General features: G+C 47.2%; 1 protein-coding gene across 1 annotated transcript in view; it reads left to right on the top strand.

Annotated features, from left to right (window-relative positions):
• cacna1ba (calcium channel, voltage-dependent, N type, alpha 1B subunit, a) overlaps window positions 1-22,325 on the top strand; it is a gene marked incomplete at both ends in the record, with an annotated part of 96,877 nt that overhangs the window by 12,797 nt on the left and 61,755 nt on the right. Inside the window, 3 exons of the mRNA XM_080531508.1 lie at window positions 15,602-15,693; window positions 15,782-15,934; window positions 16,151-16,338. Of these exons, the coding sequence (XP_080387634.1) occupies window positions 15,602-15,693; window positions 15,782-15,934; window positions 16,151-16,338 (433 nt within the window). The remainder of the gene's footprint in view (window positions 1-15,601; window positions 15,694-15,781; window positions 15,935-16,150; window positions 16,339-22,325) is intronic.

Raw genomic sequence — 22,325 nt, forward strand, 5'->3', positions numbered from 1 at the left:
TATTGTCACCTAGCTTTCCTGTAAGAAACATCTCATGATGGGTAGAGGCAAAGAGCTATCCCAAGACCTTCACAACGAGATTGTTGAGCAGCATAGTAATGGCACTGGTTACTGACGGATTTCTCACCTCCTAAATGTTCCCATAAGCACCATTGGGGCCATTATCTGCAAGTGGAAGGAACATCACTCGACTATCAACTGGCCACACACAGGAGCTCCCCGCAAGGTTTCTGATCGGTCAGTCGGAAAGTTAGTCAGAACAGTATAGCCCAAGAGGTAAGGACCACTCGAGCAGAGCTTCAGAAAGACCTGGAAGCAGCGTGTACACTTGTCATAAAGTCTCCATTTGCGATCACCCCGGACGACTCCATTACTGAAGCTCGTTTAAAGTTTGCTACAGTACATTTGGAGCCTGTAGATTACTGGGAGAATGTAGTCTGGTTAGATAAGACAAAAATCGAACTTTTCGGCAACAATACGATAAGAGAGGAGAAATGGCTCTGCATATCATCCTAAAAATACCATACCTACAGTGAAGTTCGGAGGTGGAAGCATCATGGTATGCATCTGTTTCTCTTCACAAGGTACTGGTGGAATCCTAGTTATCGAAGGAAAGATTAATGGAGCTATGTACCTGGAAATTCTTGAGAAGACGCGGGTGGATCTTCCAGCAGGACAACGATCCAAATTATATTGCAAGGAGGAGACTCTCAAGAGTAAGAGGAAGAAAATAAAGGTGTTGGACTGGCCGAGTCAATTGCCAGACTTAAATCCAATAGAAAACTTGTGGAAGGAACTGAAGATCAAGATTCATCAGCGGGCCCCCCGGAATCATCCAGATTTAATGATGGTCTGTGTTGAAAAATGGGCCAAATTCCCATCTGTGACAGATTCGTTTTTTCATACAGGAAGTATCTTGAAGCTGTCATTGGAAACAAAGGCTTCTCCACCAAGTAATAAACACATTTCAGTTAGCGTGTTCAATACTTCTTTCCTGTGTCATTCCCCTTTATTGCACATAACGTCTTTATGGTGTTCCAATTAGCTGTGTAGTTTTGTGTCTAGTGTAAATTGTATGGAAATATGTTGAAGTAAAAAAATGATTGATGTGTTGAATACTTATTTCCCCCATTGTATTAGTCACTGTCTAGAACCTGACAGTCAAAAGCATCTGTTTGTTGTTTTTAATGTTTTCACAGGAACACGTCCATAGTGATCAGTAAAAAAATAGAATCAATTACCGCTGTAGGTCTTTGGCTTTGGACAATTTCAGGTCTGGAGCATTTCCAGTCCGTCTTTTCATTAGAGAACCAGGAATCACTGGCCAGCAGACACGAATAGCTGGCCTCCTCCTCAGCCACGATCTCTCCCTTTCAAATGTCACCGGAAATGGATGGAGTGGAGGGAGGGAGAGAGTGAGAGAGAGAAAGAGAGAAAGAGACAGAGAGAAAGAGACAGAGAGAAGAGGAGATGGAGGCTGTTGTTGTAGAGTGTTTGGAGAGAGGGGAGGGGGAGGGAAGGGGGAGAGACAGCTGCTGATCTCCCTCCTTAGACATGGGTCGATGGCGTGGGAGGGGGGGGTGTGTGTCTCTTCCCAGCCTTTCCCCCAGGGGAGGTGATTGATCTGAAGGCTGCTCGTCAGGGAGTGCCGGGACCCTGCGGTGAGGCGCTGACTCGTCTCAGAGCTGCTTCACGGTGCACAGTGTCTCTCCACACGATGCTCTGCTAACACGCATGTCCGAGACAAGGCTGACTAGAAAAAAACATATGGGGAAAGTCAACGTGTTTCAGTGTCACTTAAACCCCCCACCCCCCCCAAAAAAGAAAACATACCTGTACCATACCTGTACCATACCTGTACCGCAGACTGATCAACTCACACTCACACAACGGATGCATTTTGGGGGCAGATGGGCCCACCCTGTCTTTTTGGAGATGGCATGATGAATTGGTTGGGTTCCAGATATGCGTTGCAGTGTGACCTGTTTAGCCATGTTATCCATTTGTCCACCTGCCAGAGACTAATGACTGCAGTTTATTGAGCGGAGCTGTCATTACATTAAGATGATATCCATTACATGAATGCTGGCATTGGCCCCCACTGTCTGAACTCAAATCATTGATCTGCACTTACTGTCCATCAGAGAGATGGGCTTGAGATGCATGTTATAATACCCTACTCCACATTATAGGCTAGTAAGGGCTGCACCATTTGGTTTCGCTTTCAAACGGTATGCACAACTGTTTAATGATGTTACTTGAAACATAGAACTGATTTGCATTTGATATTGGGTTACAGATGCATACTATACCCCAAGCAAAATTTATTTGCTATTGACAGATGCTTGTGGTGTACATTCCCCTCGCCATCCTACTGTGATGAGAGGAGTGTGTGGTGTCTGTCTGTCTGTCTGTCTGTCTGTCTGTCTGTCTGTCTGTCTGTCTGTCTGCCTGTCTGTCTGCCTGCCTGTCTGTCTGTCTGTCTCTCTGTCTGCCTGCCTATCTGTCTGTCTGCTATAGGTCCTCTGGGTCTGGCATAGCATGGCAGAGCAGACTGTACTGTACTTACCTTGCCCCTGCCAGTACATACAGTATATCTGTACATACCTATGGCTTGCACTATTGCATAGTTTGCATCTGGCTGGATGCCAAATGTGTTTCATTGTCACTGTACTTGTACTATGCCAATGACAATTAAATTGAATCTGAATCAGAATCTGAGACTGGCAGACCTGGGTAGGGTGGTCTGGGTGTGAGGATGGTGTTGAGACTGGCAGACATGGGTAGGGTGGTCTGGGTGTGAGGATGGTGTTGAGACTGGCAGACATGGGTAGGGTGGTCTGGGTGTGAGGATGGTGGGTAGGGTGGTCTGGGTGTGAGGATGGTGTTGAGACTGGCAGACCTGGGTAGGGTGGTCTGGGTGTGAGGATGGTGTTGAGACGGGCAGACCTGGGTAGGGTGGTCTGGGTGTGAGGATGGTGTTGAGACGGGCAGACCTGGGTAGGGTGGTCTGGGTGTGAGGATGGTGTTGAGACTGGCAGACCTGGGTAGGGTGGTCTGGGTGTGAGGATGGTGTTGAGACGGGCAGACCTGGGTAGGGTGGTCTGGGTGTGAGGATGGTGTTGAGACGGGCAGACCTGGGTAGGGTGGTCTGGGTGTGAGCATGGTGTTGAGACTGGCAGACCTGGGTAGGGTGGTCTGGGTGTGAGGATGGTGTTGAGACTGGCAGACCTGGGTAGGGTAGTCTGGGTGTGAGGATGGTGTTGAGACTGGCAGACCTGGGTAGGGTGGTCTGGGTGTGAGGATGGTGTTGAGACTGGCAGACCTGGGTAGGGTGGTCTGGGTGTGAGGATGGTGTTGAGACGGGCAGACCTGGGTAGGGTGGTCTGGGTGTGAGGATGGTGTTGAGACTGGCAGACCTGGGTAGGGTGGTCTGGGTGTGAGGATGGTGGGTAGGGTGGTCTGGGTGTGAGGATGGTGGGTAGGGTGGTCTGGGTGTGAGGATGGTGTTGAGACTGGCAGACATGGGTAGGGTGGTCTGGGTGTGTGAGCATGGTGTTGGTGGTGCATTGTGGCAGGTTGATGATCTTGTTTTTAATTTATTTTTATATTTCCTTCATACTTCCTTTGTATTGCCCCTCCTCCATTTAACATTATCTTCATTTAACATTATCTTTGTCATGTCTTAAAGCCCTGAGCTTCTCCAGACTATGTGATCTGATCATGAAAGAAGAATATCATTTTTAGAAGCTGTGTGAGCAACAGTATGTTGTCAGGAGCGCCTCTGTCGCCTGGACTCATCATCCCCACATCAGCAGCCTGGACTCATCATCCCCACATCAGCAGCATCTGTCGCCTGGACTCATCATCCCCACATCAGCAGACTCTGTGGCCTGGACTCATCATCCCCACATCAGCAGCATCTGGAGCTGGTGTTGTCAAAACAGATCACATGCTCACTGAGCCATATTGTAATCTAAAAGATCCATAATTGAGAGAACTATTAAAACCAAATGGACTATAATGGGATTATATTATTACTGGAACAATATTTTCCCCAATTCACTTTGATGGATAGATAGTTTGCGTCTGAGTTGAAATGTACATAGCCATGTGTCAAAAGCGTTATTATATCAGTGTTTCATCATTTTGAACTTGGATTCCCCTCGTTTATGAGAATTATTGGTTGCTATGGAGACAGGCTGTGGTCTTTTCTATTCATCTCCTTTTTTTATCAGACTCAGGCCCCTGGGGTTAGGGGAGGAGGGTTATGCAACTGTCAAAGGGAAGTGCACATGTCATGATATCAGAGAATGGAGTGAACGGATTTATTGATTCATTTAGCAAATAATCTCTTGCTTTTTGCCACATACACACACACACACACACACACACACACACACACACACACACACACACACACACACACACACACACTCCTGAAGTCTGCTCTCAATAATTAATAATAATATAACAGCATTAGATCCCAGTCACTTTTTCAAGTCAGTTTGCTTTTTCCACTAGTGTATTTACACTCCATGATATATCTTTACAAAGCAAGGTCACTGAAGAGAGTGCTTCAGGGCTCTCCTCCACCCTTTCTTTTTTTCTTCTTCCGATACTTTCAGAAGAGAAACATTCTTCATTTACTCAATTGCTGTACAACTAAGGCATAACACAGTCAACCACAATGTATTCATGTACGACCGTGGCAGGAAAACAAACACAATCTCCTTTCTCTTCCTATCATTGTTTCCTCCCGCTTTGAGAATCCTCATCTCCTGACTGCTCTACTCTAATGAGATCAGCGGAGCCTCCTTTGTTTCTATGGTGACGCCTCCAGTCGTCTCCACAGTGGAGCTTTCCTTCCCTGTGCATCCAGATAGACCAGTCATCTAGCATGGAGAGCCCACTCTCTCTCTCTCTCCCTCCCTCCCCCCCCTCTCTCTCTCTCTCTCTCTCTCTCTCTCTCCCTCTCCCCCCCCCCCCTCTCTCTCTCTCTCTCCCTCCCCCTCTCTCTCTCTATCTCTCTCTCCCTCTCCCCCCCCTCTCTCTCTCTCTCTCTCTCTCTCCCTCCCCCTCTCTCTCTCCCTCTCTCTCTCTCTCTCTCTCTCTCTCTCTCCCCCCCCCCTCTCTCTCCCGCCCCCCTCTCTCTCTCTCTCTCTTCCTCTCTATCTCTCCTCCCTTAGCTTTTTCATCTGTGAAGAGAAGGCTGCAGTTGGATCACTAGCCTGATTGGGGGAAAAAAAAGAATGAAAACCTTTTTTTTTATCTTCTAAGTACTCCGATGTAAGGAAACAATGACCACCTAATATGATTTGTCAACATGATTTGAAACCTCTCTGCCTGGACTTTGACTTGGCCTTGAGCCATGCAGAACCAGAGTCTCACATGCATATTAAACACAACTGCGCTTCATCTTTCCATGCCGCACACGTCCGGGGGCCGGCCGCTCGGAAAAGAATCACAACATATTTCAAACAGTATAATGAAATCTTTCTTCCGAAAAGTCCAACGCAACCAATCCATCACGGAGAGTGCTCCTTCAGTGCGTCTGGTGTGTTTGCCAGCAGTGAGACCAAGCTTGTCCCCCCCCCCCCCACACACACACACCCCCCACCCCCCCGGAGCCTCTACTGTAGACGCATGAATAAAACAGGGGAGCAGGGGGCTTTTTGCCAGCTCACATCCTTCACGTCAGAAGGGCTGATTTCACACCACGGGATGCCCACTCCGTGCTGCTTCTGCTTCGCTATCTTATTCCAGCTCCCTCAACCGTTACGTGGTGCTAATTCTGCTGAGAGATACAGGATGACGTCATAACAGTGGGCATAATGAACACACGTCGTAACAATACAGATGAGGTTAACAAGCAAAACGGAATGAGAATGTCATTTCTGATTGCAGAGAAAACTTATTGTAGACAGTAGGGATGCTCCGATTTATCGGCCACCGATTTAAATCGGCCGATTTCACTCCAAATGACTCGATCGGTGATCGGCAAAAATTGCTTTTTTTTTCCCCCTGGGGAAGACAGATAACTGAACAGAAAACATAGGAGGACGTAACAGTATGTAAACCATGAAGGCCACGTTTATGATGTCTTTTATACAGCCATATCGACTGACTTGGGCTTCAGGCCCTAACTGGGTGATAGGCCAGACCTTTACTATGCCATAAAAATGGGTCTGCGTTTGCTTGGTACCTAATGGATCAAAACTTTTGTCTAAAAAGCAAAAAATATGTAGGCTATCCAGTCAGTAGGCCTACAGTTATGTATTAAAAAAAAAATCGGTATCGGTATCGGTATCGGTTGATCTTGAGGAAAAAAATCAGTGATCGGTATCGGCCCCAAAAATCCAGATCGGAGCATCCCTAGTAGACAGGCAGACAGACAGACAGGCAGACAGACAGGCAGGCAGACAGGCAGACAGACAGGCAAGCAGACAGACAGGCAGGCAGGCAGGCAGGCAGGCAGGCAGGCAGACAGACAGACAGGCAGACAGCCAGACAGGCAGACAGGCAGGCAGACAGTGGGGGGTATCACGTTGGGGGTGACACGCTGGATGATGGGGCCAGCGATGTAGCCGACGGTGGGCCAGCTGACTGCTGAGGATGAGAGAGTAGCGCCGTGCTACATAATTGTCTCTTTTCCACTTCACCTGCGGTAGGCTGGGGCTAATGGAGCTCCCTAGTTATGGGGGGAACGTGTGGGGGGGGGGTATGCATGATGATGCTTACTAAGTGTGTGATGTGAGGTTCTATTCTAGTGACAGGGGGAGAGACGTTGATCTATTTCAGACGTTGTGCTCCATGCTTCTGCTGCTGCTTGGTGAGGAGAACTGGCTGAGGTGGGCTGCTTGCTGCTGCTGTGTCTGTTGTGTCTGTTGTGTCTGTTGTGTCTGTTGTATCTGCTGTGTCTCCTGTGTCTCCTGTGTCTGCTGTGTCTGTTGTGTCTGCTGTGTCTGTTGTGTCTGTTGTGTCTGTTGTGTATGCTGTGTCTGTTGTGTCTGTTGTATCTGCTGTGTCTGTTGTGTCTGCTGTGTCTCTTGTGTCTGTTGTGTCTGCTGTGTCTGTTATGTCTGCTGTGTCTGTTGTATCTCCTGTGTCTGTTGTGTCTGTTGTATCTCCTGTGTCTGTTGTATCTCCTGTGTCTGTTGAGTCTGTTGTCTGCTGTGCTGTGTTGTCTGCTGTGCTGTGTCTGTTGTATCTCCTGTGTCTGTTGAGTCTGTTGTCTGCTGTGTCTGTTGTATCTGCTGTGTCTGTTGTGTCTGTTGTGTCTGTTGTGTATGCTGTGTCTGTTGTGTCTGTTGTATCTGCTGTGTCTGTTGTGTCTGCTGTGTCTCTTGTGTCTGTTGTGTCTGCTGTGTCTGTTATGTCTGCTGTGTCTGTTGTATCTCCTGTGTCTGTTGTGTCTGTTGTATCTCCTGTGTCTGTTGTATCTCCTGTGTCTGTTGAGTCTGTTGTCTGCTGTGCTGTGTTGTCTGCTGTGCTGTGTCTGTTGTATCTCCTGTGTCTGTTGAGTCTGTTGTCTGCTGTGTCTGTTGTATCTGCTGTGTCTGTTGTGTCTGTTGTATCTGCTGTGTCTGTTGTGTCTGCTGTGTCTGTTGTGTCTGTTGTGTCTGTTGTATCTGCTGTGTCTGTTGTGTCTGCTGTGTCTGTTGTGTCTGTTGTGTCTACTGTGTCTGTTGTGTCTGCTGTGTCTGTTGTGTCTGTTGTGTCTACTGTGTCTGTTGTGTCTACTGTGTCTGTTGTGTCTGCTGTGTCTGTTGTGTCTGTTGTGTCTGCTGTGTCTACTGTGTCTGTTGTGTCTGCTGTGTCTGTTGTGTCTGTTATGTCTGCTGTGTCTACTGTGTCTGTTGTGTCTACTGTATCTGTTGTGTCTGCTGTGTCTGTTGTGTCTGCTGTGTCTACTGTGTCTGTTGTGTCTGCTGTGTCTGCTCTGTCTGTTGTGTCTGTTGTGTCTGCTGTGTCTGTTGTATCTACTGTGTCTGTTGTGTCTGCTGTGTCTGTTGTGTCTGCTGTGTCTGTTGTATCTACTGTGTCTGTTGTGTGAACTTGTGTTTGCTGTGTCTGTTGTGTCTGCTGTGTCTGCTGTGTCTGTTGTGTCTGGGGGATAGCTCTGGAGTGCTCAGGCATGTACCACGCTCTGTAATTACTAAGTCACCCAGCGTCTCCTCGACTGCAAATAATAGAGTTGTTGTAATGCATGTTGAATGACTTGTTGTGCAAACTTGGGGAAATTAAATCGACAATGTGCACCGCATTAAACATTGGGATCCTGGGGGTTATGGAGTGAGTGCTGTTGTGGGTTTCCAAAACGATACGAGAGGTAAAGGGCCACAAAAAAACAAAACCTGTTTAATGGACTGTAAAGAATTCATTCGTTCATTGAACATTCACAAGACCGGTTGAAGTTAATACCAGAAGCGGAAGTGCTTTCTGGTTTCTAGACCGAGCTTTGCATCGTCATACATTGATCTATCTCTCTTCATCGAAGATCAAAGTAATAATGCTGTCCTTTTTTCCACGGAGGTCACTCATGTTGACCGGCCTATAAGGCTCTGATATTGCGCCGCGCAATATATTTTCAAGATGATATTCCGTCCTGAAACGGCCTTTAAGAAGCTCTTAAAAGCTTCTGATTTTCAAGCATGCCTATTGTGCTCTGGAGCTCTCTCCACAAGGAGGCAGCCACTGGGAAAGAAATGTATAATTCATCAGGCTGAAGAAAGTTAATAAATTACAAAGCAGTGACTGTGTCAGTTCTCTAAAAAAAAAACTCACAACTCAACCCCGCATTAGATTAATTGCAAAATATATGCTGCCATTGCATTTTTCCCCCTTTTCTCAGTCGTCGTCCCCCCCCCCCCACGCCCCCCATCTCTCATAATGAGTTTTGGATTGGAACGCTTGCATTGGCTTTGCGTCACTTTGAAAAAAGCCCATCTGATTTCCCTGCCAATGGACGTTCTGATCTATTGTTCCATTTGAACCTCTCCCCTTTGACCCCCTTGGCTTTGACCCTCACGGTGAACTGGGTTGTCCAACGCTGGAGGCCGGAGCTGCAGGACTTGAGAAGCAAACAACACTCCCCTGTGGAGCAGAGCTATTAACGGCTGCTCAGGCACTTTTAGTGTGAGCTGATGAGGTTGTAGAAAGAGGAAGTGGACTGTGAAATGTTGCTTTTGCACACTAACGCTGTCTGAAGTGTCTCTCTCTCCCTGTGGCGCCGGAGGGACTTGAGTGAGGCAGGTTCCGTTCGTCCGTTCTTGCCGTCAGGGCTGGACTGATTGCATTTCTGTGTCCAGTCCCAGACGTGGCCTGCTGTTGTTCCCCTCTCACCTGTGACCCGTCTCAGTGCGGTGGGATGTTTCCTCCTGTCATGTACAGCAGAAGAGAGATGGTTAGGTTACCTACAGTTGCCCTCGTCACTGATGCTGTCCCATACATGGTGCCAGATGGATTACTCCATAACTGCTGTCAGAGGGGTCGAAAGGTTGGACATGTGGACAGAAATATCCCAATCATGATATTCCTCCCTTGCCATCCCTGACATCCTGTGTTACTCACACTCAACTTTGTGTGTGCGTGTGCGTGTGCATGTGTGTGCGTGTGTGTGTGTGTGTGTGTGTGTGTGTGTGCGTGCGTGTGTGTGTGTGTGTGTGTGCGTGTGTGTGTGTGTGTGTGTGTGGAGACCAATATTCCCCTCTGTCCTCTCCAGGGAGGAGCTGTAAACAAATGCGGTTGACTAATTGATAATCAAGCTAATGTGTTTGACTTTTAGACTCTTTCATGTTGTCTGAGTTAATGTATGCAGGCAAAATGCATTATTAGGCTCCCCTAAGGGAGCATGATTTGATAAATACCTTAGTTACACTCCAGTGTAGATCTAGGTCCCCTGAAGAATCATTAAGCCATTTTCCAAACATATTAAACTCATTATTCAAGTTTTTCAGCTACAGTGCAGCCACTGTGTAATAAACAGTTTGTAATTGAAATGCATATTTTGAAATAAAATGCGACAGACATATTTGCTAAATGCTTTCACCCATCCGAAGAATGTATTTATTGACATTCAGTCGAAGATATTTCCCTTTCTATGAAATCATTTTGGGGTATTTCTACCTTTTGATGAATGCCCTTCTGAACAGAACGTGTGAAGGCGATGCACGACAGCACTGCCAAATTCATCCCTGGTTACTTTCTTTCTGTGTCGTGCTGGTTGCCAGAAATGCTTCCTCCACGTTTTTTGGAACAGTGAGGAAGAGCTTTTTCTCCGCTATCAGGAGGGTCCATTGAGTAGCTAATCTCCTAGCACACGCCTCTGGTGGCAGGAAATGGGCTTCTTTTCTTTGCGTTTTTCCAGATGTTGTTTGTTCAACTGGGACCAGAGCGCTGCACGCTACAAGGGAGCGACAGTCTCAGAGAAGAATGGTTAAAAGAATGGTTAGGTTCCACTCGAAACCAACAACAACAACAACAACAACAACAACAAAGTAACTTACTCTCTGAGGGGTGAAGCAGTGAGGCTGTAGAATCAAATATTGATGAAATCCCAAGACACAGGCACTTTCAGTCCCATGCACTTCATCGCTTACGGGAAACCGTTTAAATAAAGTTGTTTTGTCTGCGAGGTAAGTCAGCGGCGAGGAAAACAGCCACCAGAAATACTACTTTTTTTTTGTGTGCAAATACTGTATTTTCTCATTTCAGCATTTTGGTGTACAGCCATTTATTTATAACCCCCCCCCCCCCCTTGATTGAATGTAAGATTGAAGTTGAGCTGCCTTGCTGCCTTGAGGTCCTGAGGAGAGATGTCGGACACGGTAGACCTTTAACAGTGGCTTAGGGCAGTGGTCTTCAACCGGGGGTCCGCGACCCCTAGGGGGTCCGCAGAGGTACTGCAGGGGGTCCGCCAAGTTTTGTCATAATAATTTACATTTTTCACCAAAATAATCAGTGAAAATTAAAAAATATAACAAAAATGATATTGAGTAAAGTACAAGCATTAATAGGCAATAATAAGCTACTTTTGACAAAAACTATTTACAAAATAAATGATGCCCATGATTCTAGAGTCTCACATAATGTCAGCTGAAAAAAAAAACACACCTGTCTAGCAAGCTAGGTGTTGGCTAAAACGCTGCAGTTCGGTCTTCATTGCGAAATTAACGTTAATTAATAACTAGCATAACGTTACTAATTTAGTTAGTTTGATAATAACAAACCCGCCTCTTTGCTTCTCTATGCGCCGCTATAACGCGCTCCTTTACCATGCCGAGGTCAGATGGCTTTCCCGTGGATCAGTATTGGCGCGCGTCTTTGAATTACGCACAGCTATCCACGAGATTCTGCTACCGCGCGGAGCAATTGTTGATCACTTGGAGGCACTCGAAAGTCAATATGAGAAGTACTTTTCTGAGACTGAGTCTTGGAGAAAGCACAAGACATGGATACGGTTTCCATGCAAAGACAATGCATCCGACGGCTCAAACCTGACAGCCGCTGAGGAAGATCAGCTGATCGACCTAACCACAGACAGTACACACAAGAATGTGTACGAGTCACAGCCTCTCACCCAGTTCTCGATGAGCCTCTTGCCTTTTGCAACAACTTATCTTTGTGAAAGTGGATTCTCCTCCCTCACCTACCTGAAGAGCAAATACCGTTCCAGACAGCAGTCTGAGGATGACATGATGCTCTGCCTGACAACCTCCATCTCCCCCAGAATAGACAAGCTGTGTACCACCAACCAGGGCCAGTCATCTCACTGAGGTAGGCATACCTGGCTTCCTGAAGCTAAAAGTTTCATTGTTGAAAAATAATAATAATAGAAAACATAAGCCTCATCAACAACAACAACAACAACAACAACAATAATAATAACCAATCATAATTATGCATGAACGTTTTATCAATCATAAACACATATAGGCTAATAACCCAGTATATCAATAGGTTAATACGGTGAAAGAAAAGGTGAATGAAGTAAATATAAAAGTTATTATATAGGCTTTAAAATGTGAGACATTTAAAAATATATATTACATGTGGGGGTCCCTGTTCTGTTTGTCTCTCATCCAAGGGGTCCTTGGGTTGAAAAAGGTTGAAGACCCCTGGCTTAGGGTATTCTGAAGGGACTAGCCGTGGTTTCATAGTCCCTCCCCCTGCTCTCTAATGTTGAGGCAACATGTTAATGCTCTGGCTGGCGCTCTGAGAAGTACCCAATGTGCCCTGCTGTCCTCTAACCTGCAGACTTCGGTGTTGACAGAGAGACGGCAGAGTTGTCCACTGGGAGAGGCCCGGTGTGTCTCCTGAGCCATTCCGGGAAACTCAGCAGTGCAGTACACACATATACGCACACACACACACACACACACACACACATACACACGCACACACACATACGCATGCACACACACACATACGCATGCACACATACACACACATGCACACGCACACGCACACACACACACACACACACACGCACACGCACACGCACACGCACACACTCACACACACACACACACACACACACACACATACACACGCACGCACACACGCACGCGCACGCACACACACACACACACACACACACACACACGCTCACACACACACGCACACACACACACACGCACACACACACGCACACACACACACACACACACACACACACACACACACACACACACACACACACACACACAGATACCTACATAGGAACACCTGCTCTGTTGTCTCAGGTGGCTGGGTCTGAGGTCTGGCTCCTGTCTCTGTGTACGAAAATCTCATGTAGGTTGCTCAGGTGAATTTCCTCCCTGGCAAACCCTAGCCAATCCTGTCCATGCCCGGTATTCCCATCTGTGCAGTGCAGGATATCTCTGACTTTTCTGCTGTCGAAACCAAGATTCTCCATATGATAAATGTTGTTTATCTACAACATGGTTTTCTTCTAAGGATAGTGTTACTGTAAAGCTATACTTAAACAATAGAGAGACACACTTATATATACGTATACACTAGAGAGACAGACTTATATATACTTATACTTTTAAATAATTTTGCCATTTAGCAGACGCCTTTATCCAAAGCGACTTACAATTACGAATTACAGGGACATTCCCCCTGGAGTAACTGAGGGCTAAGTGCCTTACTCAAGGGCACACTAGTAGTGGTGTGGTTTCAGGCGGGATTTGAACTCACAACCTTCCGATCACAAGTCCAACTCACTATCCACTAGACCACCACTACCCACACCCATACTTAATACACTAGACTAGAGAGACAGACATATATATATACTTAATACACTAGAGAGACAGACTTATATATATATGTGTACACTAGAGAGACAGACTTGTATATACTTATACAATAACATCATTGTTAGCACTGGGGCACAGCAGCGATCATCAGGATCTGTATGCAGCATGCTGCCTTCTCCTGTGACTGGTTCAGTACAAGGACCTGAGGCTGTTTTGGCAGTTTTTTCTTTTGGGATAAACAGCAGTAGGGCAGAGAGCTCTGAGCACACAACAAGTCTGGGAAGACTCATTTCAGCAGGAGATAAGTGGTCTCCACCGGCTGCAATCTGGAACATTCTAATAGCGAGCGGGTCGCGGGATCATGACAGCAGACAGGGTTACTTCACTAACGTGGTCCTCAAATGGAAATGATTGGTCTCTTCCGTCCGGATAGGTGCATTACCTCGTTGTGGCTGACGTCATTTGACGTAGTTGCTATGGGAACATTTGATTCACCTCATTTCATCATTCTTTCCTTCGCAATTACCACAAACCAACAGGGAGTGTATTAGGTAGGCTAGGATTAATTACTATCTAGGAGAGAGGAAAGGGAATTTCCCTGTTAATGGAATGAAACATGGCAATTATAGGCTTCTCCACAATGCTGTGAACTGACAGAGCCCCCCATCCACCCCGCCCTACCCCGCCCTCTTTCTTTGTGTTACGTTTTGGGGGTATCAAAGTCATTGCATGGCTTAAGCAGCATGCTCTAATCGTAAACACAAAGTATACATAATATCTATCTGGTGTATATGAAGAATAGCTTGTCATTGTTTCATTTCCAAGGAGACTATCCTGCTGTCTGTCTGCAGTCGTACACATCACTGACAATCCCAGTCTAGGTGGAGTCACTGAAACACTTTTGCACAGCCTTTTAATACTCTGTCTCTCCTTTCTTGGTTTTGTACTGTTCTCCTCTTCCTCCTGGCCTTCCTCCCTACCCTCCCCCCTACCCTCCCCCCTATCCTCCCCCCTACCCTCCCCCCTCCCCTCCCGCCTACCCTCCCCCCTATCCTCCCGCCTGCCCTCCCTCACCCATGCCCAGTGCAGAGCTTTTCCCCTCTCGTCTCAGTGTAGCACCTCCCCAGGCCCCTCTTGTGTCTGTGTGACTTGGACCAGGCTCTCCCCCTCAGCCCCACTGCTATGCTGCTGCTCTGACCCACATGGACAAGGCCATGCTCAGGCTGGAGCTCCATCTGAAGGTGCTAGAGAGGCAGAGAGGCAATGGAGCTTAGTGTATTAATGCATATCCCCTCTCTGGCCCAGCCCCTCCTCCCTTCCTCCCTCCCTCCCTCCCTCCCTCCCTCCCCTCTCCTCTCTGTGAGACTGGAGTGCAGTTAGATCATCACTTACGAAAGCGATGGGGTTTTAGGAAGAAGTGTGTTGATTATGTGGTGCCCCTGGAGGCTGAGGAGAGGCTTTGCAACAGCTCGGCCAGAAACGGACCAGAAGGGACACACACACACACACACACACACACACACACACACACACACACACACACACACACACACACACACAGATTCACCCAGCTTAAGAGATATCCAATTGAATGCTACGGGAAAGTGTGGATTAAAATGAGCCATTTTACAGAGCTGAAATTCAACTCTCATTGTCTGTTTGTCAGTACCCCACTCTGCATACTGTATCAACATGCATGTGGACAGTCTCCCTGTAGATATTGTTGTCATGTAGCTACTGTATGTATTTTCTACAGTATATCTACTGTAACTAGTTAACTAGTCCTTGCAGTATGTTTAGGTCACTAATGAGTCATTCTTTACTATTGCACAAGAATGAGTCATTCCATATTGAAGTTATTTACAAAGTGCAAGACATTTTCAATAGAAATAGTCCTCTCGTGTAGGTGCTAGATACAAAACGTGATAATTGCTTGTCTCTTTTTGGTATGCAATGTTTAGAGAGGTGTGAGATTGTGCTCTTGAATTAGCTTTGTCGTTCATGGTGTTGGTGATACAGTATGTTCTACTCTTTTTTTTTATGTAATTTTTTCTGAGTGGGGCAGTCCCACTCATATTTTTTATTGTATTGGACAGATATCGTGAAGACAGTAGGTAAGACAGTAAGATAGTAAGGAGAAGAAGGGAATGTCAGCAGGGCATGGGCCAGATTCAAACCCATGCCGACATGGGCATATATGTGCACTGTAGACCGCGGTGCTAGACCACTGGACCACCCCTGGCCACCAGTATGTTCTACTCTGAGGACCGGTACAGGTAGGAGAGTCTGTCAGTCTGGACGTTCACACCCTGCCTCATGTTGTCTGTCAACAGGATGCTGGCCACCGTGGGGGCCGACTTTGACCTGCGGACGCTGAGGGCAGTGAGGGTCCTGAGACCACTTAAACTGGTATCTGGAATTCCGAGTAAGTGCCGCCCTGAAAATTGAGTTGATCCATTTGGGTTCTCTCCAAAGACCAGTTTGTTCCAGTTTGTCCGTCTGCTCTGTGCCAGGTCTTCAGGTGGTTCTGAAGTCCATCATGAAGGCCATGGTGCCACTCCTGCAGATCGGCATGCTGCTCTTCTTTGCCATCCTCATGTTTGCCATAATAGGCTTGGACTTTTACATGGGCAAGTTCCACCGCACATGCTTCAGGACCGACACAGGTATCTACATATCCAATGTTCTGGATAGAAGTAGTGGGATGTTTATTCACCCCCATCAACTTACATTGTTTTCTTAGTTACCAGTGAATTATGTTTTGACCTCTCTCAGAGCTGGCCATGTGTGTGTGTGTGTGTGTGTGTGTGTGTGTGTGTGTGTGTGTGTGTGTGTGTGTGTGTGTGTGTGTGTGTGTGCGTGTGTGTGTGTGTGTGTCTCAGGTGAGAAGGCGGCAGACTACCCCTGTGGAATGGAGGCTCCGGCGCGGACCTGCTCCAACGACACTGTGTGTCAGGAATACTGGATCGGCCCCAACTACGGGATCACCAACTTTGACAACATCCTCTTCGCTATTCTCACTGTCTTCCAGTGCATCACCATGGAGGGATGGGTGGACATCCTCTACAATGTGAGTGCACTCTGATTGTATCGTATCATACTGTATTGTCTATCCATTTTGTTTGTTGACAACATATATTGTGCAATACTTCTAGATGATGTGTTGTGTCCCTAATTGAGAAAAGAAAAATAGGAATGGAAAATAAAAGATAATAATAAATAAAAAGATATAAAAAGGAGGAGTGTTCCTTTGGTTGAGTGAGCTACTATGAACTGGGAGGTGATCCTGAGTCGCTATGTAGATGAACACCGGTTGACCTCCGCTTCCTTCAGAGGATGGACGGTTTTCCCATGGCGAGCAATCCCAGGAAGCCCTAGGAGCGTTATTGGATCACTATCCTGCTGCTGCACGAGTCAGGGAGTGGATTGTTATTCTGACTGGAGTGGAGGTTTTACCCTTAGTTTGAAACAAATCCGAGCTGTGACACTTTATGCAAATTGTGCATAAGAGTCACAATTATAAACATGCAAAGGGGGAAATTATTATGTAACAGCATGAAATATGTAATAGCCCTAGTGGGAAGTGTGTTTATTCACCAACTCTGTGTCGCTGTGAGATTTTTTAGAGAAGGCCTTTGGAAAGGGATCGGATTAGTCAATAGCTGTTGTTGCTGGAAGCAGGGATAGGGGGGGGGCGGAAATGTTGCCTGCTTCTTTGATGTCAAATGATTGTTTCCCCACATTTTACAGCTGGCAGTCGCACCCCCCCCCCCCCCCCCAAGCCCCCCACCCCCCTCCTGCGCTGGTGACACAGTTTGACTACTGGGATGCGTTTACATTGTCTGATATTAGAATGAGAGTTCTCTGGGTATTTCAAGGACACAGTTTCTCCAAAGCTGCAAGCTTCATCAAACTAAAAATATTTCCTACAGTACAGCCTCACCACTCACCGCGATTGCCGTGGGCAGGATGAATTTACCACGGCAGTTTCGACGACTGTGACGTTGTTCGACGAACTGCCTTTGTTGACAGTGGACTATCATTTGTTTTCCAAGAGCATGGGGTAGACTAGAGTATGTGTGTACAACGGTTCCAAGTTTAAATTCTTCACATATGGTCTATTAGGAGTCGCCTTCAGAAAAACACCCCGCAAACCACCTCATGCCGTGTCTCCTTCTCCTGCCCCATGCCCGCCGGTGCCAGGCCTGATGGGGGGGAGGGCATCATATGCCAGTCCTCTGGCGCCCGCACCGCCTCACTCTGCTAAGCCTCTTTTGCCTGGCGCTGATGCCAACATGGTGCCATGCTGCTGCCTTCGGTCACTGGCAGAGGGAGAAGGGATCCACCATCTGAAGAGAGGCCTCCCCTAACCCCCTCCCCCCCCGATCCCTGATACGGAGAAAGCCCTTCTTGATCTGAGAGGGATACAGACTCCCAGTGTTCATGACCAGCCAGTCTGTTATCAGACTCCACCGCTCGTTTGACGGAACTCCCGGTCCGATTGAAGCGATGCACAAAATTGAAGATGATCCACTCTGCAGTGATTCGATGGGAGCGTCTCGTTGTTATACAGCGCTTTATCACCGCTGAAATAATACTCGCCGTATCTGATTCTGGGGTTGTTCGCAGTACGTACGAACACCTTTACGTCTTGTGATATCATCACGGAGAGATAGATTTTTGCACCTTTGCTCCGTCACCATTAGGCGATGTCACAGTTTACATGATTAATAACCCCATTAGATGAAGCCCGTTCAGCCCAAATTAGCCTTTCGGTTCGGGAACGGGGGGGGGGGGGGTGAGATCTACTCCTCTATTCATCATAAGCTCCTCTGTCTTCTGGGTCTACTGACAGGCTGGTTAATGTGGCCTCAGGTTCCTCAGTCTGGTGCTCATAGTCAGAATATGATGGGTGGTGTTTCTGATTGAGATGTTGGAGGGGGGAGTGACAGACCCTCGTGGCGTATCTCATTTCCGGTCATTAGGGACCTGTGGTCACTTCATCAGCCCAGTCATCCATCACAGCCCTGATGGGTCATACGTCTCTCATCCCTACAGAAGACACTCAGATGAGACTCAGATAGGAGATCAATGATATACTGTATATATGCATATATATATATATATATATGTGACACCAGCCAGTGTTTTGACCAACCAGGTACCGAAGTCATTTTTAGTTTTTTTACATATTCTGAAACTACAGATTGTAAGCTTGTAAGCACAAATAATGTGTCATACATTGAAATCGGAAAAATATTGAAGACGACATGCATATTTGAATGTTGGTACACCTGAAATCACAATCCAGAGAAAAAGCCTTTTAAAGATCTGGATCTTTTTCCACACCTTCGCACAGCCAGGTAATGGGGCGGTAACAATAGCTGGTTAACCCCACCTCCAACCACTCCCCCTCTAGATGTCTTGGTTATCTTTTGTTAACAACGCTGAATTTAACCCAGTCTCAAGTATCAATTCAGGAGACTGTCTTTTGCGTTGAGAATTACCTTTTCGTCTCCACTGGCAAGAGAGAGAGAGAGGGGGGGGGCGAGAGAGAGAGAGAGAGGGGGGGGGGGGAGAGCGAGAGAGAGCGAGAGAGAGAGAGAGAGAGAGAGAGAGAGAGAGAGAGAGAGAGAGAGAGAGAGAGCAATACGCTTCTCTTGACAATTGACTTAGCTGGTCGATTCTGTTGATACTCCTTTACAGTTGTTTTCAGTAATACAATAACTGACCCAATAACTGGATTCTCTACAGGGCCTATCTATAGGTTATAGCAAACATACCCTGTGTGAGCAAACACATACTTCAGCCCTCGGGTCTCTAGGCAGGACATGCAGGGACATGCATCTCATTGAGCTTACTGCAACACAGCACTGGGACAGTGTGTGGGGAAAAAGATCAGTGGCGTGGTGTCTTTTTATCCATGTTTTAAAGCAGCTTCTGCCTGCAAAGCTTCAGTAATCTGATAAGAGGCAGTACAGGGAGAGAATGCATGCTTTAAAACGTGTTCAACAGCCCCCAAATATTTCAACAATCCATCATAGTATGATAAGCCATGCATTCCAATGAGCCCGTCCTCCCGACGTTTCTGCCACCAAACCAGCCTCTCCTGGATGAACTGTATTCATTTCTGATCCTCCATAATCTTTATTGATGGAGACACCCCGTCAAGCCACCAGGGATTTAGTAGACAGCAATCACCATGAGTGATTGGATAAATTAATGACACAATTGGTTGGATAAATTAATGACACAACATGCTCGCTCCAAAAACACGCTCAAAAGTACTGTTCAGGTGCTGAACACCTCATAGAATAATCACATGAAATATCACTCTGATGAACACTCGTTTTTCAGATAGATCTCGTTTAGATCGTCGCCACGTTTTGTCCTCCCTCTCCGCGCTATGTCGTTCTCCCTGCGTTGTACACGGTCCTTCGTAGAAAAGCCAGTCTCACGTTTGACCACGTCCTACCCTTTGACTTCCATCCTGATTACATCTGACGGAATTTAATCAACAAAACAAAAGCGTGGAAAAAAAAGCGATGTCTTTAATAGCAGCAGGCTCGACAGCATCCTGTGGTCCCCTCCTGCCTACTGGAACAGTGGCCCTGCTATAAACCCAACGTTATGGATAGCTGTCCTCAAATGGCTTTTCTAACTGCTAGTGTATTCCCTTCCTTTCCTTTAACCGAGGTCCGAACCCTGCAGGACTGTGACACCAGCGAATGTCCTCCAGACAGACACACATAACCCCCCCGCCCCTCTGTAGCCTCTCTTAGGGAGGAATGAACATGATGATGAATGGTCACACCATTCTATTGAGGGATGTTTACATTAGCACTTGGTTGAAATAGATCACCAGGTTACATACAGCTTACAGCATTCCTACTCTGTGATGTTATAGAGAGGTCTGTGGGTCAGCAGGAGAAAAACAGAGAGAGCTGTCTTAAGCTCACACATTTTATACCCCCAATGATATGGTAATACAGGGCTATGACAAAACACATATGTAGTCCTATCACCTTACTCAGGACAGGTTAGGGTGTGAAAAGAGGGACAGTATCACTCAGGTCAAAGGGCAGGGGGCAGGTCACAGGAAGGGAGGCCATCTTGACCATGTGTTCTAGGACAATGAAGTGGGCCATCTTTGACCATGTGCTCTCTAGGCCAAAGGAATGCTAATTCATAAAACCCCCCTTGTTAGGAATCTTGGAGACAATGAAAAAGGCAGAACCTTTACAGCTATACAGGTCTATGAATGTGTGTGCAATAAGACAGATATCTACAGGTTCTATACACAGGTCTATGTGTGTGTAAAAATATACCACATTATGTTTACTGTACTGTAGGGGGGATCATATGTGTGTCTTCAGTTAACCGTGGATGTGTTCACCTGGTTTAAGAGATGTTGAACCCCCCCGCCACCACCCCAACCCCCGTCAGCTAGGGGCGCTTCTGTCACCTAGCCCCCGCCACTCCTTGCTTTGTTAGTTTGATTGCTGTATTGATTAATCACTCGTTCCCATGTTTAAAAATAGCCCCTCGAGGGAACAGAGATGGATGGTTGTGCCCTGCTCCGGCTATGGATGATGAAGCCCTGCTTGTCTGGGGCGGGGGGGGCAGCTGCTGATGGAAGAAGAGAGAGAGAGAGAGAGAGAGAGAGAGAGAGAGAGAGAGAAGAGAGAGAGAGAGAGAGAGAGAGAGAGAGGAGAGGAGAGATGAGAGAGAGAGAGAGATAGGGAGAGGGAGAGGACATGCAGAGGATGGAAGAGATGTGTGGGGTTCTGGCGCGCTGTCCGTGGTGCTGAAACCTTCCGTTTGCCTAAAACTCAATCCGTGTCGAATGAAAAACTGGTCTATCCTACAGTGTTGCCTGTAGCTTGTTCTGAACTGAGACTGTGGTTTTTCTAGGGAGTTCTTTTTCCCTTGAATGCTGGTACTGGCTGTTCCTTGCCTAGTAGCCCTGCGGTACTCAGACAGAAACTCTTCTTGAGGCTCTCTGTGTGAAATGGCATTCCCTCCCTGGCCGGAGCCTGCTGCACTCCCCTTGGGGGAGGGGGGGGACCTGATGAAGACAAATGGGGGGCTTGAGCGTTGCTAGGAGAGGGGAGGGTGGGGGGGGGGGGGGGGTAATGGCTAACGAATGCTCCTGTAGCCCTGCCAGACGAGCTCAGCCAAGCCCAGCCAGACCCCCGGCTCCCTCTCTCTCTCTCTCTCTCTCTCTCTCTCTCTCTCTCTCTCTCTCTCTCTCTCTCTCTCCTACATAATCCTGTTATCTTGGACACAAGAACGTTGGGTCAATATGCCTCCGTGGGCCAGAGCTCTTCCCTTTCCCTCTCTGTCTGTCTGCGCACTCTGACTCGACAGCCAAAATGCAGCAGCCGCTGCCCTGGCTACATCGATAACGTGATAGATATCTGAAACTGGGCTTCTGCAGCAGCAGCATTATGCTCCTTTTCCTCATCCTCCGGTTTCTGTGTTGCGACTGTTTGTGAGAGAGGTGTGAAAACGGCAGGCAGGGTGTGTATGTTGGCTGGCTTGTCCTCGCCTCCTCCTCCTCCTCCTCCTCCTCCTCCTCCTTCTCCTCATCCTCATCATCATCATCAGCAGCAGCAGCAGCAGGGCTTGGCATGTTATCGACTCATCAGGCTTGTCTGCATTAACCCAGCACAAATTGCCTTTGTGTTGGTTCTCTGAGAGCATTGGAGGAGTTGGGTTAGATTTCAGTACATAGTGTACAGCTTGAGGAGGAGGAGGAGGAGGGAGATTTGATGCCGTTTTGTAACAAGCGAGGAGCCTTTATTATTATTTCATTTTCTTCACCCTATAGAAAGTCTTTTACACTATACTGTGTACTGTGGTTTTCTTTTCACTTGATTTTCTGTCAGTCTGATACCCAGTGGAGCCTGTCTTACATGCCTGTAGGGCTGTTATGCACGTGCAAACATTTCACTGGCAATCCTGTCATGGGTAAAACAATCCAATGTACTGGTTTGTCTGTCTATGATCAGGGGAGTGTATGCTGTCTATGGGAAGATAACGACGGGATCTGTG

This window comes from Nansenia antarctica (assembly GCF_963989245.1).
Source record: "Nansenia antarctica genome assembly, chromosome: 5".
Taxonomy (NCBI): Eukaryota; Metazoa; Chordata; class Actinopteri; order Argentiniformes; family Microstomatidae; genus Nansenia; species Nansenia antarctica.